Source organism: Vulpes lagopus, chromosome 6 (assembly GCF_018345385.1).
Source record: "Vulpes lagopus strain Blue_001 chromosome 6, ASM1834538v1, whole genome shotgun sequence".
NCBI lineage: Eukaryota > Metazoa > Chordata > Mammalia > Carnivora > Canidae > Vulpes > Vulpes lagopus.
Genome location: NC_054829.1, coordinates 9,275,115 through 9,294,657, shown reverse-complemented (window position 1 = coordinate 9,294,657; position 19,543 = coordinate 9,275,115). Strand labels below are relative to the sequence as shown.

The following is a 19,543-nucleotide window of genomic DNA, read 5'->3' as shown; positions in this document are numbered from 1 at the left end:
GGGCATATCGAAATCAGGGGGGCGTTGACATACAGTGTGCACCCCCGTCTCCTAAAACAAAAACCTGAAGTGGAAAAGCCACTTCAGAACTCAGGCGAAGTGTTCTAATTAAGAGACACAGATGGTTGCTTTGGCTGAAATGTGGAGACACCAGATAAGCTGAAAAGAATATGTTTTTAAAAGCTATGGATACGAAGAAATGCTTACTTTGCTTCTGTCTAGTACTTACCACTACCTGAACTCAGAGAATGTATTTGCTCACTTGTTAACTGTTTTGTCTCTCAGAACGACGCCGTGCGAGGTCAGGGACCTCATGCATTCAGCTTACTGCTGAGCCCCCCTCTCCCACCCCCGAGGAAGCAGCGGGTGTTCAGTAAATTTTTTAAAATTATTATTATTATTATTTTTTGGTGTTCAGTAAATTACTAGTGAATGCAATAAAGATCTACTGTTACATTGTTGCTGTCACTAATATCATCTCAAGGTTGGGGACAGCATGGGTTGCAGGCTCAGTGGAGCTGTGACAGCTTCTGAAAGGTCTGATTCCCCTCCAAGTGTAGTCTGGGATTCTGAAAATAAGAGGGCGTGCTTCTGCATGATCATTGTCTTGTATCCTTTTTCACATTCTGATAAAACGCAGTAAGCTGCTAACATGTTCCGGCCGACATCGAGAAGATCGTGCAGCCAATCCGTGTGCCAAGCAGGCATCTTTAACCATCTCAGTGAAGTTTGGTTTCGGGGAAGATGTTTGCAAGAGGTATGGCTGTCCAGCTTGCTATCTGCTTATAAATGGAAAGCGCCTTATCTAGGATCCTGAAATTAAAATGTGCCAAGACGGGGATCCCTGGGTGGCTCGGGGGATCCCGGGGTGGCTCAGCAGTTTAGCACCTGCCTTTGGCCCGGGGTGTGATCCTGGAGTCCTGGGATCGAGTCCCGCATCAGGTTCTCTGCATGGAGCCTGCTTCTCCCTCTGCCTGTGTCTCTGCCTCTTTCTCTCTCTCTCTCTCTGTGTTTCCATGAATAAATAAATAAAATCTATTTTAAGAAAATAAACAAAATAAAATGTGCCAAGGCAACGCTCAAGGGAACTTGAGATCCGGTTTTGATCACTACCGCTCACTGCACAGAACCACACAGCCCGAACCCCAGCTTTGTGTGGTGGCCAACAGATGGACACGTACGCTTTCCGCATCGAAGTTAAGGGAAACAAACCTACCGCTTCCAACTCTGGGAAATGTTCCAGAAACTGTGCCACGTAAGTCACAATAGACTGCTCGTCTGGCGTGTCAACCATGATGTCTGTCAAGAGAGACACAAGAGTTGGAAGGACGGTGAATATGCGATTTTTTAAACAGAATCAGGGGATGCTTGATGGAGAAGAGTCCCACAGATCTTTGACGTTTTCCCTTTATTTTATACTTGAGGAGATTTAAACCCGGGGGGGCTGAATCACTTGACTACAGTCTCACATCTGTCTGATGAAGAGCGGAGCTGGGATGCAGAATCCAGAGTTCCTCGTCCCCAAGACCGTCCGTCACTCTCTGCTGTCCGAATCCCCCCACTGGGAGCAGTCAGCTCCCTGCCGACCCCATCAGCGAGTCTGCGGAGCCAGGCCCTCCCTCCGTCACTGCTGGAGGGAGTCCCAAACCAGCCCAAGCTATGCGGAAAACAATCTGACAGAGCCAAGTGCCTTAAAAAGGTGCGCACTTCCCGACTCTGGTGTTCCACCCGTGGCGTCCGGTCCCAAGGGGCATGATGTGAGATGCACACTGGGCTCTACGCAGCAAGGTGTTCGCTGCATGTTGTATGTAAACGTGACTACACCCAAAACAACCTCATGTCCACCAGGGGTAGGAGACCTAAGTCAATTTTGGTGTGCCCACCGGATGGGCCATTGTGCAGCCATTAAAACTATATAACAATGACATGATAGCAACAGGTAAGGTGCTGCGGTCATAATTACTACAGTAAGTTAAAAAAAAGCAAAATATAGACATAGGTGATGGGGATGAAGAGCACTGAGCAATGGTCAGAATAGTGGAATCACTGGATTGTACACCTGAAACAAATACAGTGCTCTATGCTAAGTATATTGGAACCAAAATGAAAAACTTAATTAAAAAAAAAAGCATAATAAAGAACCACAGTTGATCCTTGAGCAACACGGTTTGAATTGCACAGGTCCCCTCATAGGCAGAATTTTTTTTTTTTTCAGTAAATACTACATAGTCCTATAAATGTATTTTTTCTTCCTTAGGTTTTTCTGAATAACATTTTCTTTTCTCTGGATTACTTTATTGTAAAGAACACAGTGTCTGATACCTGTAACATACAGAGTTAAGTGTCCATGTCGTGGGGAAGGCTTCCAGTCACCAGTAGGCTATTGATGGTTAAGTCTCTAGGGGGTCAGAAGTTATACGTGGATTTCCAACTGTGCGGGGGGGGGGGCAGTCAGTAACCCCAACCTCTGCACTGCTCAAGGGTCAACTATGTAGACAGTTGATCTCAATTATGTAAAAAAAAAATTGTCATGAGACACATTGAAAAATACTAAGGGGTAGGAATATAGGAAATAGCAACATGACTTCATTAGATTTTTCTGTATTTTCCAAATTTTCCTACATGTGCATGCATGTATTACACACGTCACAAAAATAATTAACAGGGAAGAAAGAGAAAGAGCGAGAACCAGCACTACCTTCCGGCTCCAGGAGCCTGGGAATGTGAAGAGCCTCGTGTGCGATGCTAAAAGCCTTCTCTAGGTTTTCCCGCATGGAATCTTCCAGAGCCTGCTTCATGTCAACCAGGCTGGGGTCGATGGCCTTGATCACGGCCAGGAAAGCCATCCCGCTCCTCCAGCTGCCTGCAAAGTCCTGCACCGCCACGCCATACCTGCAGCAAAGCAGCCACGGTGCTTTGAGTGATGCAGGTCAGCCAACGGCCTGGACTCCCCTCCACAGTGAGCATGTGGCATGGGGCAACCTGCTGGCCTCTGAGCGGGGCCAGGAGCTGCCGACTCGAGAGGCACTGAGTCCTGGGAGGGCTGGACCAGACCACCATGTCTCCATTTCCAGAGAAACAGAATAACATTAGAATAATATAGAATAATAAACTAGATGGACACCTAGGTGGCTCAGTGGTTGAGCGTCTGCCCTCGGCTCAGGGCGTGATCCTAGGGTTCTGGGATCGAGTCCCACATCAGGTTCCCATGGGGAGCCTGCTTCTCCCTCTGCCTGTGTCTCTGCCTCTCTCTCTCTGTGTCTCATGAATAAATAAATACAATCTTTAAAAAGATAGAATAATAGAATAGAAAGGCGAATGCTGCACCCAAAGGCAGATGAGGAGCTTATGTTCCCAGATTCCCAGGCACGTAAAGGAGCAACTCTCCAAACTGTGCACTTTTCAGTGATGGTCAAAATAGCAAATCAGGGGATGGAGCCAGAAAGATCCAAGCTCACATCCCGGCTTCCCTCTGTGCGTCCCCAGTGCTGTGGCCTTGGGCAGGTCCCGTATCCTCTCGGGCCCTCAAGCTCCGCAGGTGTAAAATGACAACACCTCTCTGCGGCTGTTGGGGGGAAGCGTTAAGGTTCTGCCCCCAAGAACGGCCACGTGTGAGATCAGCCTAACGTGTGGCACACGTCGCCCACAGAAGCCACCAACTAAGCGGCAACTAATGTTACTATTCACATAAATAGCATTAAAATTCTTATTTTTATTTTTTAATTTATTTTTATTTTATTTTTTTTAGCATTAAAATTTTTAAAGCGAAGGACAAAGATAACCCTGCCTGGCACCCTCTGCTTTAGAATCCATCCCCTGCGATGCTGCCGATCTTCCAACTGTGGTCACTGACCTCTCTTAAAAAATAGTTTTATTTAGAAATCACTTGAGATTCCCAAGAAGCTATAAAAGTACGGAGGGCGTCTCTCAGCGTATCTTATGTCACGCAAGTGGATCGCCAGAAGCAGGGCTGCTGAACCCAGTCCACTGGGATCTCTCCAGTGGCATTCCCGTGGGGGGGGGGGCACATCCCACGACGCCGCTCCATCAAGTGCAGACGCCGCAGCGACCGCCACGACGGAGATCCCGAACTGTCTCACCATCTCAGGAACACACGTTCTCCTTCACCTGGGAGGGACCGTCACCCTCCCTCCTGACTGTGCTCTCTCTTTCGGTTGATTTCTTTTTAAACCACATCCAAGGGTTGTCTACACTGATCAACTCTATCATGATCAAAACCCCAAAGATCCAACTCTCTCCTATCTTCTTTTTTTCTTTTATCTTTTATTTCCATATACCGGGGAGAAGGGATCCGATGAGTAAGTGCTTTTTTAAGGGCTGGTACCTCTCAAGGCGCTTTCACGAGCTTGCTTCACTTAATCTTAACTGTCCCGAAAGGCTGCCATTGGTTAAGTTTACCGTCTTGCAGATGCGGCCGTGACACACCAGGAAGGGCCCCCAGTGTGTGTGTGGCGGGGCTGGGTGGCCCCACGGCCCCACAGAGCCCCAATGGCTCTCATTACACGTGGCCTAGCTTTCCAGACATCCCTGCCCACGGCGCAGGCCCCAGGGGCTGTCAGCTGGCTGCCAGTACAAGACCTGATATTAAATTGCAGAGACCCCAATTGCTGGCACGGGGTCACAGAGCAGCCCAGGACCTTTGCTCCAGCTCACCTGTCTGGGTTTTGGAAAGGCCAGCCCTAACCAGGCACGACACCGCCTTTATCATTACTGGTGATTATTTAAGTAGGTACAGACTCTGAAAGATGCCCTGAGGTGCATGTGATGAGGATCCAAGAGCCTTTCTCACTCTGGCATTTAATGGGGTGAAGCCCCTTTGATTTGTACTCAGATCGTCCTATCCGTTTCCTGCAAACCAAACAGTGTGCAGATATAGCTTTGTGTGTCCAGAAAATAAACTGTATGGTGCTCTCTGCTCTCGGAGCCCATATGAAGCAACAGGCACATAATATATGCCGGTGACCCCTTCCCCTGCCACCGCCTCCCACCCAGGGAGGCCCCCCACCCTCTGCCCGACAACAGCATGTAGTTGAGGGGAGGGGGACCGGACGGGATGGCTTACTTCCTCGTTTTCCTCTGCACCCACGCCAGCAGAGTCCTGATGGCCTTCCTCTGATCTTTCACCGATACCGCCATGCTCCTCTCTGCGGTGGGCGTGGGTGGGAAGGAAGAGTCTGAGTCTGTACCCCCTGAGCCAGGTGACAGGCTGGAAGATGGAGAGTTTCTGCTGAGATTGCCCGTGAGCTCCTTAATCTGGAAGGAAAATGGTATTTCAGGCGCTGGAGACAATCCCGGTGCCAACCCTCCTCTGACCCAAGGCCGCAGGGAGCCTGGCTGGAGGGACCAGCTCACACCCAGCTGCTTCTCCACACAAGGACAAGGAAGCACCTGTGATGGTCGGGCTGTTTTATGTGGCTTGTGGTCCATGCAGGCATTCACAGGAAGCTCCTCTCTTCCTGGAGTCTCTCTCTTTTGGCGCTTTGGCCATGCACACACAGTCTTCCTCCCACAGACCCGCTTCTGCATACCCCTTTCCTCTCATGGCCTATGGGCTCCAGAATGCATGATGCAGTTTCAAGCCCCATGCCTGTGTTCATCCTGGTCCTGCTGCCCAGATGTTCCTTTGCTCCATCACCCAATTTCTGGCAACTCGAAATGTGGCCCCTATCGTGTGGCTCTTGCAAGAAATGCAGAAGCCCAGGCCCTGCCCCGGACTTACAGAATCAGAATCTGCATTTCAACACCACCCACGGACAACCTATATGCACAGGGTAGTTTGAGAATTGGCCTAACGCACTCCTGCTCATCCTTCAAAACCCAGCTCTGGTGTCACTTCCTCCGGAAAGTTTTCCTCACTCACATAGTTGCTCCTCCTCAGCATTCTAGCAACACTGCTCATACTTTGATCAGAACCTGCACCACACAGTCCTATAACTCGGGCCTGCCTTGTCCGTGGTCCCAGAGAGTCACAAGAGGAAGAGTGTGTGTGTGCAGAGCCTGGCACATAGGAGAAACTCAACAGACATTCACTGAATGAATGAATGAGTGAGTGAGTGAGTGAGTGAGTGAGTGAGTGAAGAGCTGGGAGGGACTTAAGGCCTTGACTTTTTACACATTTTCAGAGTGTTTCCAGCATCCATTGGAGAGTTTAAAAAGACACATTAGTACCTGAAGCCTGTATATAACAAGGGGCTTTCCTACATAGCTGACCACTGCTCCCATTTCGCAGATGTGGAAACAGAGGCTCAGGGAGCCAGCCTTTGGTTTTTTTTTTTAAGCCCAAGGCTTACACCCTGGAACTGGATCTGTTGTCTCTAAACCTTGCTTGTACATGCTCCTCTCAGCAACACAAGCACTGGGACAAAAGCCGCAGCAAATCACCTCTCTGCAGGTCACTGTTCCTCTCGGCAGGGCCAGTAAATAATAAGCCATGACTTTCTGTTTCAGAAAAGGAGATTTTTAGAAGACGAAATGTCAGCTTACTCCCTCCTACTCAGGGGCAAGAACTCGAGCTGGTTTTAAATGCCGCCCTCAGACTCCAGCCACAGATCCTGTCCTTCCCTATAAAACCCACGTTTCCAAACCCAGGCTGACGTTGCCAAGGATGGAGAGCACGGTCTCAACCTATCACGTATGCCTCTTCCCGCAACCCTCTCTCATTCCGGCTCTCTAACCGTCTCTGCTGTGCATGAGTCACTTTAGGATAACTCCAAGCTCAGTGTTTGGTCAGAAGTATTTCCCTGGTTCTTGTGATACTTTATAACAAAATTATTTTCTGCGATAAATATTTAACTCTCTAAGTCCCAAGGGGATGGCTCGACTCCTCTGGAGAACCGGAGCTCGTGTCACTATATTAAAATCACAGGGACCCACATCAGTGGCAACCAGATGGCCTCTGGTGTTTTTCCAAGTAACAGAAAAGTCAAAATCTGTCGGAAACGAGATCTCACGGGGTCCCTGGACGTGGGCCCACGCTGTTCCGCGGGCACTAACCAGGCTCAAGGAGATCATTACTGTGTGTCATGGAAATCACTTTACCTGGAAGAAGAGGATTATGTTCCATATCAGCCCAAGAACCAAAGAGGGGTTGCCATCTGCTATTTCTGCTGCGTCGATGCTAACCAGTTTTACCTGGAGAGAAGCAATTTATGAGCTTAACACGGGGCCGTCAAGTAGGTGCTGGTTTTCCGATGCCCTCGCGGGCCTGTTGCTCTTTCTCATCTGTGTCATTTGGGGCTGCCCAGGGCCCCTCAGGGACCCCAGCATGCAAAACGTATGCAGATGAGTTTCATAAACAGGTACATAGTACTTACCAGGGGCAGACACTACCCTAGGCTCCTTGTACGGATTGACTCAGTTCAACCTCACAACAACCCCACAACGTAGGTACTTCTATCATCTCTGTTTCAGGTGAGGAAATTTCACCGAGGCCAAATGTCACGCACCCGGGACACACAGCCAGGAAAGGGCTCAGTCATTCTTTTCAAGGGGAGATGGTAAGTGCCCACTGGGTCTGTCTGTATGCTACACTGATGCCACCAAACCTCCAGATTTTTTTTTTTAAAGATTCTATTTATTTATTCATGAGAGACACAGAGAGAGGCAGAGACACAGGCAGAAGGACAAGCAGGCTCCCCGCTAGGAGCCCGGTGCAGGACTCGATCCCAGGACCCTGGGGTCATGACCTGACCCAAAGACAGATGCTCCACCACTGAGCCACCACGTGCCCCCAAACCTCGAGATTTAACATATTTTTGGACAAACACAGAGCACTAACATAAGCAGTCACGAAGCACAGATGGATAAGACCGTTACCATTGCTGATTAGAAATAGCATGTTGGGGAGGTACCCAAGTGGCTCAGTTGGTTGAGCACACAACTCTTCATTTTGGCTCAGGGCATGAGATTGAGCCCTGTGTGGGGCTCTGCACTGGGCATGGAGTCTGCTCAAGATTTCCTTTCTCTCTCTGCCCCTTCCCGCCTCCCTCCCTCATCTCCCTCTGTCTCTTTCTGGGGGAAAAAAAAAAAAGAAATAGTGTGTGTGGGGATAAGGCTTATACCCTGAGTATCTGCATCATTACAAAATATCCTGCTTAAAATGCATCTATTATAGAAACCTTTAGGGGATTAACGTATTTATTGAACTATGTTCTGACCACAGGATGATGCATTCAGTGAATCCCTAAGGCACTGGTTTTCTTTTCTTTTCTTTTCTTTTCTTTTCTTTTCTTTTTCAGTTGTTTTTATTTTTAACTGTTTTAAAAATATTTTATTTAAATTCAATTTACCAACATGTAGCATAACGCCCAGTGCTCATCCCATCAAGAGGCACTGGTTTTCAAAGTGTGCTCTCTGGGCCAAGGGCAACAGCATGGCCCGTGATTTGGTTAGGATGCAAATTCTCTCCTAGTCCCCCTGAATCAGGAAGGCCGAGAGTAGGGCCCGGCCACCTGCCTTTGAACCAGCGCTCCAGGTGGTTCTCTGATGCGCACTCAGGTTTGAGGCCCACTGGCCCTCATTTTATCCTGCAGAGTCTGAGCACACAGATCGGGCACCTGAGCACTTCTGTCAAGGGTTGGAGATAAACTCAAGAGTTTGGGAGCCACACTGGCCTCTGGCACATTTGCTTCTTCCTTCATAATTCCTTTACAAAAGTAAAAACCATACTTCAGGGGCAGAGGAGAAATAAAGGCGGTCAAGGTCTCCTCTCAAATCCACCCTGCAAAGTCCTGCCAGGAGACCTGGGAAAGCAAGCACGAGGAGGGCATCTCGCACAAATGCTCCTTTCTCCCTTTCCCTCGGGTCTTCTACAACTGTTCCACCCTCATCTCAGATCCTATCAGTTTGTCAGGGGTTTCCGACAACCCCACCTGTAGGGCCCGGCTCTCCTAACCGGGGGAGAGGCTCCCGAGCTCCCTGGCTCAGGTCGCTCTTGCAGAGGGTATATGACTCGCTCCTCGCCGGCAGGCTGGAGCCAGGATGTTGTGAATAACACGGCAGATCAAATTCAGGCCCAGGGTTCCCTCCACACCTGTCCCCCGGGATGGATCACCTGCCATGGGCGCCCTGCTGTCTCCCGAGCCCCTGCGCTGACAGCCCCCTCCGTCCCGGAGGCTCATGCACTCGTCCGGGTGTGGGGAGATTAAAGCGGTCAAGGTGACCATCTCTGCCTTCACTCCCACCTGGAGGAAGCTGAGCATGGCTCTTGGAGCTGAGCTTTATGGGAAACCTTCCAAAGCCAGAAAATGATAGGGCCGCCTTGTCGGGAGACACTGGTCCACACTGGTGACCAGCCCCAGAGGGTGACTGAGGCCAGGCCTTCCTGCCTTAACTGTGGCTTCCCCAGTGCCACACCTGCACGGGGCTGGTCCTACCTGCACGGCCCACCAGCCTGGCTGCCCACTGCTGGCCACTGGTGTTCATCCCTAAGGGATCGTGACCACCCAACCCCCCCCTCCTGTTTGCCCCTGGCGTGACATGCACCTTGCTGTCCACGTGAGGCCTCTACCATCAGACCCTAAGCTCCTTGAAGGAGCCAACATGCTTCTAATGCAGCTGTGTGTCCCCAACACTGAGCACAACCCCAGGCCCATGGAAGACACTTGGTCAAGATGCCCCCAGGGGCTGCTGGAAGCAAACCCACTATCTACGGTGCCTACATTCCAGGCCCATCAAGGCGGGGCAGCTGACGCAGCAGGAAAGTGGTTAGGGGTCAACCAGCAGGGAGGAAGAGCGATGAATATTCCAGGCATCTGTTCTAAGGTTCTATGTTATCAGAGAAACAATGGCCCCTTTGGGATGAGAGGGGACACTGCTCGGTGCTCCCTTCCAGGAGCAGAGATGCAGGGGGCAGGGAGGTGGTCAGAGCAGGTGTTCACAGAGCCCTCGCCCAGGGCCGGGGCACTTGGTTAAACTCCACCGGGCTGGGCACACTTGATCCTCAAGACTCTGAGCTATGGCGTGGTGCTTTTATTATTTCCATTTTATAGATGAGGGAACTGAGGCCCCGAGAGTCGGCCTAATTTTCCCAGGTTGGAAGCCTGACACGTGTGCTCCAGGACCTGTGCTCTGAACCGCACAGAGGCGCAGAGGCCAAGGTGAGGCCAATGCTGGGGACAGGCCAGCCATTTTCATGAGTATGTGATGTACTTTTTGAAAAAACAGCCTGGGGAGCCTAAGGTGGTTAGGCTGGTTGAGTGTCCGACTCGTGATTTCAGCTCAGGTCATGACCTCAGGGTCGTGGGATCAAGCCCCATGTTGGGCTCCATGATCAGTGGGGAGCCTGCTTGAGATTCTCACCCTCACCCTCTGCCCTTCCCCGCCCCAAGCATGTGCCCTTGCTCTCTCTCTAAAATAAATAAATCTTTAAAAAAAATCCCAGCTTTACTGAAACATAACTCACACTGCATTCCATTCACTGGCGTATGGTATATCAGTCAATGGTTCTGGCTTACTCTTGGATGTATGCACCACCCGTCACCACAATTTGAGAATATATTCATCACCTCAAAAAGAGAACCCATGCTCTTTAACTATCACCATGTCCCCCACGAACTTAAGCAGCAATGAATCTATTTTCTGACTCGAAGTTCCCCAGCGTTGGACTTTTCATAGTAATGGAATCAAAGAATAAGCGCTCCTCTGTATCTGACTTCCTTCACGTGGCATCATGTTTTCAAGATTCAACCATTTGTACCCCATTCTTTTTTCATGGCTGCATAATATTCCATTGTGTGGATAGACCCTATTTTGTTCATCCATTCACTGGCTGATGGATACTTGAGTTGCCTTCACTTTAAAAAAAAAGATTTATTTATTTATGAGAGAGAGAGAGAGAGAAGGGGGCGGGGTGGAGGGAAAGAAAGAATCCTAAGCACATTCCACACTGAATGTGGATCCCAACACAGGGCTCGATTCCAGGACCCCAAGATCATGACCTGAGCTGAAATCAAGAGTCAGCCACTTAACCCACTGAGCCACCCAAGGCAAGTTGCCTCCACCTTTTGGCTATTGTGAATGATGCTGCTGTAAACTGCCCTATGCCTTTTGGCTGCCACCATCTGAACTTCCTCCTGTGTCTGGAGCTTTCCCCACAGTATGGCAGGCGGAGCCTACCTCTTTCAGAAGCCAAACGTGCTTTCCCTCCCTCTTGGCAGTGGAGACATGGGTGGGATCCAGGCATGGGAGCCCAGGCCTTCGACTCTCAATGTGTAATACTGAGAGTTCAGGCGAGGGGCTGTGACGGGGGCAGGAATGTCCTTCTCCCAGGGGCAGTGGCAGCCCTGTGCACACGGGTCCCTGTCTTCTGGGGAGGCAGGCTCTGCAGTGGTCCCGGCACCTCGCATCCCTGGATTCCCTCCCTGACTCCTCAGTCTAGCAAGACGTTCTGTGCGCTACTCGGCATCCCTTCAACACTTTCCTTTCCTGCGTACGGCAGCCAAGGTCAGCCTCTGTTGCTTACCATTAAGAACCCCGGGTGAGTCACACTTGATGAAGTTCTACTGCACACGCCAACACGCTGGGCAAGCCGAGGGCTTTTTACCTCTGGTGAGACTTAATGGAAGAGGAGCTCTGGAAATTTCATCCCTCCAAGACCATCTCATCCCACTTTTTTTGTTGTTGTTGTTTTGTTTTGTTTTTGTTTTGTTTGTTTGTTTGTTTTTCATCCCACTTTTGAAGGACATGAAGCAGAGCTCAAAACACAGAGCTAACAAATCTAGAACGTTACTTGCTAAGAGAAAGCCCCCCCCCGCCCCACTGCAGCACGCTCTCTGCACTACGATTCAAAGGGATAAAGAAGAAAACGTGAACTGCTGATGGCCGGGGGTCCGGCCTGCTGGTCTGCCCTTCCCATAGCTGGGTGCCCCTCAGAGTTGGCGGCCAGATGGGACAGGGAGCGGCGGGCAGGGAGTCAGGGACCATCCCTCCAGCCCAAGGATTACCGGAGTGAGTCCCACTACATTTCAATTTCAATTTGACCAATTGGGGATCCCTGGGTAGCGCAGCGGTTTAGCTCCTGCCTTTGGCCCAGGGCGCGATCCTGGAGACCCGGGATCGAATCCCACGTCAGGCTCCCGGGGCGTGGAGCCTGCTTCTCCCTCTGCCTGTGTCTCTGCCTCTCTCTCTCTCTCTCTCTCTCTCTGTGACCATCATAAGTAAATAAAAAAAAAAAATTTAAATTTGACCAATTTAGCAGGGTCCCCCTTGGCACGCTTCTCCTGTGACTGGCACTCAACGTCAAACGCTGCCCCCCTCCTCGCAAGAAAAGCGGTGTCACCACGATGTGTTCCAAATACTTACATTGCTATCTTCCAAAAACTTAAGTGCTTTCGCTATGTTGTTCAACCGGAAAATACGATGGGATGAGGATTTGTACTCGTGCAGCTGGAACACAGAACAGAGCAAACCCGAAGTGAATCCGACGGAGGTGCTCAATGCCCGGCGGTGCGGTGGGGTGTGCCTCTGTCTTTACCTTTTCCTCATTAGTCTCAGGAGAAAGTTAGGGGCTTGCAGCTGAACCCCACCCCTTCTTTCTGGTCCTTGGGACTTAATTCACTGGAGTTGGTGAGTGGGGGAAGGGCGCCCTGGCAGGTTAAACAGGGGACAGATTTGTCAAATTTTTCTCTCTGACCCGGCTCCTGGCCTAGGTGTTCTTCGTCCTCCAGAGATCTCCAGGGACGTATTCTCCTGGCCACACTGACAGTTTTGTCAGGCAGGGAGCATCAGCTGGGGTGTCCCCACAGCTGCTAAATCATCCGACAAGTCCCTCCTGCCAATAGCAGATGTTTCTGTTTTCTGCCAGGAGCCTCGTGGACAGTTGTCCCAGGTTGGAGAGAGAGGCAGACAGACAGACAGGCAGGGGGAGAGAGAGAGACAGATTGAGACAGAGAGAGGGAGACACAGAGAGACAGAGATGGAGAGAGAGAGAAAGAGAGAGAGAGAGATGCTTGCTGGAGCTAGAACTCTGACAACGGTAGCGGAGTATCCCGAGGAAGCTCCTCCTGACCTGGAGCTACTCCAGATGACGGTTTACATTACAAGGCAAACCAGTGGTGTCAGCTCCGCCAGCCGGGAACTCCAGCCAAGCCAGTGGGTAAGCAGTGGCCTGCTCTTGTCTGGGCTCCAAAATCAAAGACCACCCCCAACAGAGGCCCAGCATGGCCATGATATCTATCAACCAGGGGCCTGGACGCCAAGTAGGAGCTGGTGTTGCTGGGAACACAGAACAAGGAACCAGGATATACTTTTTCAGGACACCTGTTGGGGACTGTGCTGCTGACTCGTTGTCAGACCCACTAAGGAGCCAAATGCTATTTTTACTGCCACAGGTCCACCCTTTGTGAGAGTTCATTATGTGACTTGGTTCAGTCCACTCAACACCCCCCCCTCCCCCACAATAGTAGCTAATGGAAATTCCCATTTTGCTTTTGGGAAGGGTCAAGGGGCATGACAAGCTTCTAGCTACATTAGATCTGAAAGTAGGACGGGCTCTTGACTTTAAACCTATAATCAAAAGTCAATCTGGAGAGGTCCACACTGGCTGAGCTCTGGGCCAGTAGACCTGTGATCCGCGGCTGCGCCTTTGACTTCGCCACAATGGGGCATGGAGGCCACATCAAACGCTAGACTGTAGTGTGTGGTTTTGAGACATCACCAACACTGGCATTTTGGCCAGGTCACTGTGCCCCCTCAGTGGACATCTGGCCACGTCAAGTGACATTTTTGGCTACCACACCTAAGGGTGCTACTGGCATCCAGTGTATAGAGACCAAGGATGCTGTTACCTACTCTGCAATGCCTAGGACAGCTCCCATGACAGAGCTGTTAGACCCAAAATGTCAACAGTGTTGAGAACCCCTGCTCTGGGAAGGGGAGAGAGAGAAGGACAGACCTGTGCACAGCAGACCCACACAGCACGGACAGGTATGGCGGAGATCCAAAGTGGAATGAACCTCGAGCTCAGCTGGTTCAGTTCAATGTGTCCTATCGTGGTCGCCCCTTAGATGAGGTCTCACTTTCCAAGACCACAGTCAACTGTGGTCTAAAGCAGATGACCCTCCTTCTGACGTGCGGTCAGAGAGTTAGTGGTGGCCTCACGCTAGGTCACATGCCTACGTCATTCCCCTCACTTCCTCTCATCACGTGGACATGATATCGTCTCACATCATCCCAAGAAGGGTGAGGAGAGGACAATAAGGTATTTGGAGAGAGGGAGAGTCCATATTCACATAATTTATTCTTAATTTAATATATTTTTTGACATCCACATAATTTTTATAATAGTATGTGGTTATATAATTGTTCCATTTTATTATTAGTTACCCTTGTGAATCTCTTACTGTGAATCTTTAATTTCTGAATTAAACTTCATCATAGGGATGTGTGTATGGGAAAGCACATAGCATAGATGGGGTTCGGTACTGTCTGCAGTTTCAGGCAACTGCTGGGGGTCTTGGCATGTATCCTCTGCAGGTAAGGGGGAATGACTATACTTATAAGAAGGTTCTAGAAGCCAGCAGTTGTTTTAGCCTCAAGTGGATAATATAATTTAGTTAGTAAGATGCCTTTCTCCTCCATCTTCCTGATTCTTGGCTATTGTTCTAGTTCATGTAACAGCTGGAGAGCTAAAGTTTAATGATCTAGTTTCAATCTTTACCCTTTACAGACTCCCAGAAAACACCGAGCATTTATTTATTTACATACTAAAGTATATTTACTTATTTTAAAAAAAGGACACTGCTTAGTTATACCTGATTCTATCAGTCTTGGGTCACTGAGAAAGGAATGTCACCCTTCCACGTTTCTGGTCACAGGATCACGCATGGCCAGGTACGTGTAGCTATATCCAAGGGTGTACTGAACGCAAACCTCCAGCAGTGTTTTCCTTTGCATTTTATGCCTTCTTGACCTTTCCGTGACATACGTACCAGATTTCGCCCAGACAGGACTTCTAACAAAGCCATTAGGATTTTGCCATCTTGTATATCAACGAATAAATCTTTCACTTCTAGAGGAGGGTTGCACTGTGGAAGAAGGAGAGGAAAGAAGCCCATGAGTGGTCTGTGTAATCCACCAAACTGTACCCGAGCGGCAGGTCTCCCCCAAGAGACGACTTGCACACACCTAGATCTGTGTACAGGCAGCCCCTGGGGCAGCCCCTGGGATGGAGGGTGGGCTGGCAAGCCGTGGAGGAGACTCGGCACCAGACGGCCCATCACTCAAGTGGCCCTGAAGACCCTTGGGACCCTGAGATCTGAGGACCCCTTCCCCCAATCACACTACATCCACACTTCCCCCTAAGGGGAGGAAGAAAGGGCATGTCTTGATCATAGCCCTCCATAGAAGAAAATAATTCCAGCAGGACTCCCATGAAATTACCCTAGTATAAGCCCTTCACTTCAAGTCCTCAAAGAGGCTAGGTGACATGCCCCACGTTTGGTCAGATCAGCTCTTTAGTACAATCAGTCCTGGTTTTTTTTTTTCTTCTTTCTTTTTCTTTCTTTTTTAAGATGTTATTTATTCATTCATGAGAGAAACACAGAGAGAGGCAGAGACAAGGCAGAGAGAGAAGCAGGCTCCCTCTGGGGAGCCCAACATGGGATTCTGGGACCCCGGGATCACGCCCTCAGCCGAATGCAGATGCTCAACCGCCGAGCCACCAGGATGCCCCAGTCCTGTTTCTTCATCAGGACTCACTGGCTGCCCACAGGGGTTATGCAGACCTGTGCCACGATGGCAGGACCCTGGGCCGATGATCCTCTGGGCCTCGGTGCCAGGAGTTAGCAGGACTCCCTCGCCTCCAACACCGCTCCATCTCTCTATATGACCTTCCTGAGGTGCCAGTTGACACTTCGTCAATATTCAGTCCAATTCTGGAGACTTGGGCAGATGTGGGACCTTTGGTAGAGGAAGCTGGGAAGGTGGCTAGCGTGTGTGACTCAGCTGTGGGGCACAGGAGCCAGCCAGACAGGCCGCTGGCCCACAGAGTGGCTAGATGGCTGGGTGAGGAGGAGAATCTATTCCTCCCCACCGGGTTTGTAGGCCTGGTAGGGACTCACAGGTTGGGAGGCTGATTTACCTGTGTATGTTCATGTTTATATGTTTAGCCACAAAAGTCATACGTGCCCATTATTACAAATCAGACTCATGACAATTTGATAAAAAAAAGCCAATGAGCATTCTGAGTATCACTCCCGCTGTTCTTGCACAAAATCCAGGCTACTTGAGGTGAACCAACGTTTTCTCAAGATGCGCTTTTTACCTGTTCTGCTAAGAATCAAGGGAGTTAGACGTACCTGAGTTCAAATCCAGGCTCTACCCTCAACAGGGACCAGGCCTGGGTATTTTCTTTAATCTTCCGGGGCCTGTGTGTCCTGGTCAGCAAGGTCTCAGAGCACAAGGGCTAAAATGAAGTCATATTGTGCAGGGAAGGTGCCTGGCACTGCACCTGCCTTCCCAGATCAGTGCGTCCGTAAAACCAGCTCATTAAATGGCTTCTTTCCTACAGTGTCTTGGGGTTCCCCCTGTAGGTAGGCATTTCAGCCTGGGAGGTGTACGTTTCCCGGCCATAAGTGGTACAAAGGACATGCCCTTAGCACAGGGAACGGCCCTGAACTACTCTCTCTCTGCCCTATTTGCTTCTCTTTCTGGGTTTCCGGGGTCGGCTCCAGTTCACTTAAGCTCCTGCCTCTCCCTGAGGGGAAGAGGCGAGTCTACTCACATGACCAGGGTGTGAAGGAGGCCTGCATGGAAAGAGCTGGAGGCTGCCCTGGCTTTCCTCTCTGGGCCTAGACCTGGAGAGATCCAGTGTCTAGGTGAACTGGCACCATGCTGTGTCCACCAAGAGTCTGGCTGGACGTGTGGCCTGGCGCTCCCAGGGCTGCCTGGAACTTGTCAGTTGGATGCTCCTGCAGGGGTTTTCCAAACTGTGTTTCCTGGAACCCTAGACTGGAATGGGAGCAGCTTCGCAGTACCCTGTGGGGACCCAGGGGTGTTGAGGAGTCAGATCCACTGCACCCCTCCCTCCCTGCTTGGATCAGAGAGGCTCAGCTCTCCCTGGCCTTACTTTAGGCCAGCTTGGTAATAGCTCTTTCAACACACTATGATTAGAATTTATACTGTACAGAATCTCGGGGAACGGGCTCCAGAAACGCGCATTTTAAATTAGCCCTCCCCCCAGCATGAATTCTCGGTTGACCTTTGGTAGTGGGGCTTTTGGCAACATTAGAACAGGTGGGCAGGGTGCGCTCTGTGCTCCTGGGTACGATGAATGAGGTGTTCACATAGGAGACAGGACTTGGGGCGCAGGTGGCAGCTGTAAACCAGCCAGAGGCCCGGGAACGTGGAAAGTCTGAGAAACACAGAGGAGTTGTGGTCCGGGCACCCTTTCCCTCCGGGAAGGCCTCCTTCCCACGATAGCTCTGGAGGGTCCGCGTGTTCTTTTTTATTTTTTTTATTTTTATTAAGGAAGGTGGCATTTCCTTACCCCTTATACGAGCCCCCTGACCCCCAGTTAGTCCGAACGCAGACCAATTCCTCCCACAGGTGCACAGACAAGAGATCTGCTTCAGGGGCTGCAGACTTTGAACTGAAAGGCCAATTATTTTCTTTGCAAACTCCCACAGCTCCTTGGGCACATTCCGCTCGGAACAGGATGGCATCGGGTTACCGAGGCTCTCGCGGAACTGTTATTCCTGCTAACGCGAGGCAGGAAAACGTGACGCCCCAACAGAACCCCCCCTGATCGATGGACTAACAGATTTCCAGTCACCAGCCCTGGCCGCCAAGCCTCGCTCGCGAGCCGAGCCCCGAGAGTAATTTCCACCGACGGCGTCTGCAGGAGCCTCGGCGGCAGCAGCAAACGGGGCCTTGGCCCGCGTCCACGCGGCCCGATGGCAGCAGGAGACATTGAACCCGCTCCAGCGAAAACACGGCGCGGGCCCCAAACGTTCCGCGGGCTTCATGGGATCGGTATGGCCGGGTAAACAGCACCCCCAGGGCTTTCTTCATGATCTAACTCCTTCGGTAAATGAAGGAATTATTCCAGAAGCCCGAGACTCCGTAAATATCTCTGACAGCCTTCAAATTGTAGTTAAGCCCGAGTCCCCGAGGGGTTCCTGGGTTTCCTTGACATGAAAGGTTGGTCTTGAAAGTCTCAAGGTTGGAAACAGGGCTGTTAATTTTGCCCTGTTTATTAGGCATCGGTTTCAGGTGCTATCTGATTTATCCCCCGAGCGGGGCTCCCCACCTGCCCCGAAGACGGGACGGGAGCCCGGCCAAGGGACCATCCCTGATCCAACAGGCGCGGACCCAGGCCCGGCTGAGGCCGGCGAGCCAGGGCGCGGGCATCTGCTGCGTTACCCTCTGTCCTTGCCTCTATTTATTTTTCAATTAAAAAGCAAGCAAGCAAGCTGCCACGGCGACAGGAGGAATTTCCAGCTACCCCGACACACATCAGGCATTAATTTAGGAGTTCCGCGAACTCAGATTGGGGGAACGGGTTTTCCTCTTTTTTTTCCCCCCAAAAAATAACACTTGGCTTTATGAGCCTTGCCGAAAATGCACCAACAGTCAAAACAACTGGCAAGTGATTTATAACGCTTTATCCCGGGCAGCTCGGGAGCCCTCCTGGGTCCGGGGGACCCCACTGCGCAGGTGTGGAACCGAGGTGTGGGTGGTCAGGGCCTGCTCGGGGGAAATCGTGCAGGCCCAAAGGTAAACTGCACGAATTGGAATTTTGGTCAAGAGCTGCACTTCCGAAAACCACAATTATTTTCTTGGCCATATCATGATTTCCTCCATGAACCTTTCTTCTGGGCTAACCCTACAGGCAGGCAGTAGTTGCTCTTGTACCTTTTAGGAGTACAGGAGAGAAGAAACCCCACAAACCCGGCCTCCCCGAAGTGGAGGGCTTGAACACTACCAACTTTACCCGGAAATGTGGCCGGCCACATCTAGCAGGGGATCCACATAGCGGGATTTAAGAAGAAATGATGGGAGGGAAAGGAATCCTGATGAATCCCTGTCTCTTGGAGAGAAAACTCTCTCCTCCCCCAGTCCAGGGCAATGTTCCCTATCTTGGGGGCTAACTGGTGTGAGTGGAGGGCTCGGAGGGCTCAGGCTTCCGCACCGTGCTATTTATCCACTCTACGACCCCCCCTCTCCTCTGGTGCTCATCCTTGTCTGTCTTTCAGGAGCCCATTCAGCCTTCACGGTGAGTGTGCACGAAAAGCTGGCAGACAAAAACGCAATTCCAAAGTGCCTGGCCACAGAATGTCAGAAAGAAAGAAAACGGGGAAAAGAAGTTGAATGCCAAGTTGAATATGCCAGAAGAGCTTCCCTCGTGGTTGCAGGAAAACCATATCGGCCTCAAAGCTTCTCTCCTCGTTGGTAATGGGAGGGGTAATGAGGGTTGTCCCGGGGACGGAAGCCGATTGTGACGTGCTAAAGCAGGGTGCCTGATGTGCCCAAAGGGGGCAGGTCATATCCTTGGTAGGTAGCACCATTATGTGATTAACAAGGG

The 19,543-nt window shown here is 50.7% G+C and overlaps 1 protein-coding gene across 6 annotated transcripts in view; it reads right to left on the bottom strand.

The window, feature by feature from the left end:
- Positions 1–19,543, bottom strand: part of CLMN (calmin) — a 116,196-nt gene that overhangs the window by 21,816 nt on the left and 74,837 nt on the right. For all 6 annotated transcript variants that reach the window (XM_041760135.1, XM_041760137.1, XM_041760134.1 and 3 more), the window contains exons 3-8: positions 14,949–15,044; positions 12,322–12,405; positions 7,060–7,152; positions 5,084–5,274; positions 2,699–2,892; positions 1,217–1,299 (exon numbers count right to left, since the gene is read on the bottom strand). In XM_041760135.1, coding sequence (XP_041616069.1) covers positions 1,217–1,299; positions 2,699–2,892; positions 5,084–5,274; positions 7,060–7,152; positions 12,322–12,405; positions 14,949–15,044 — 741 coding nt within the window. The remainder of the gene's footprint in view (positions 1–1,216; positions 1,300–2,698; positions 2,893–5,083; positions 5,275–7,059; positions 7,153–12,321; positions 12,406–14,948; positions 15,045–19,543) is intronic.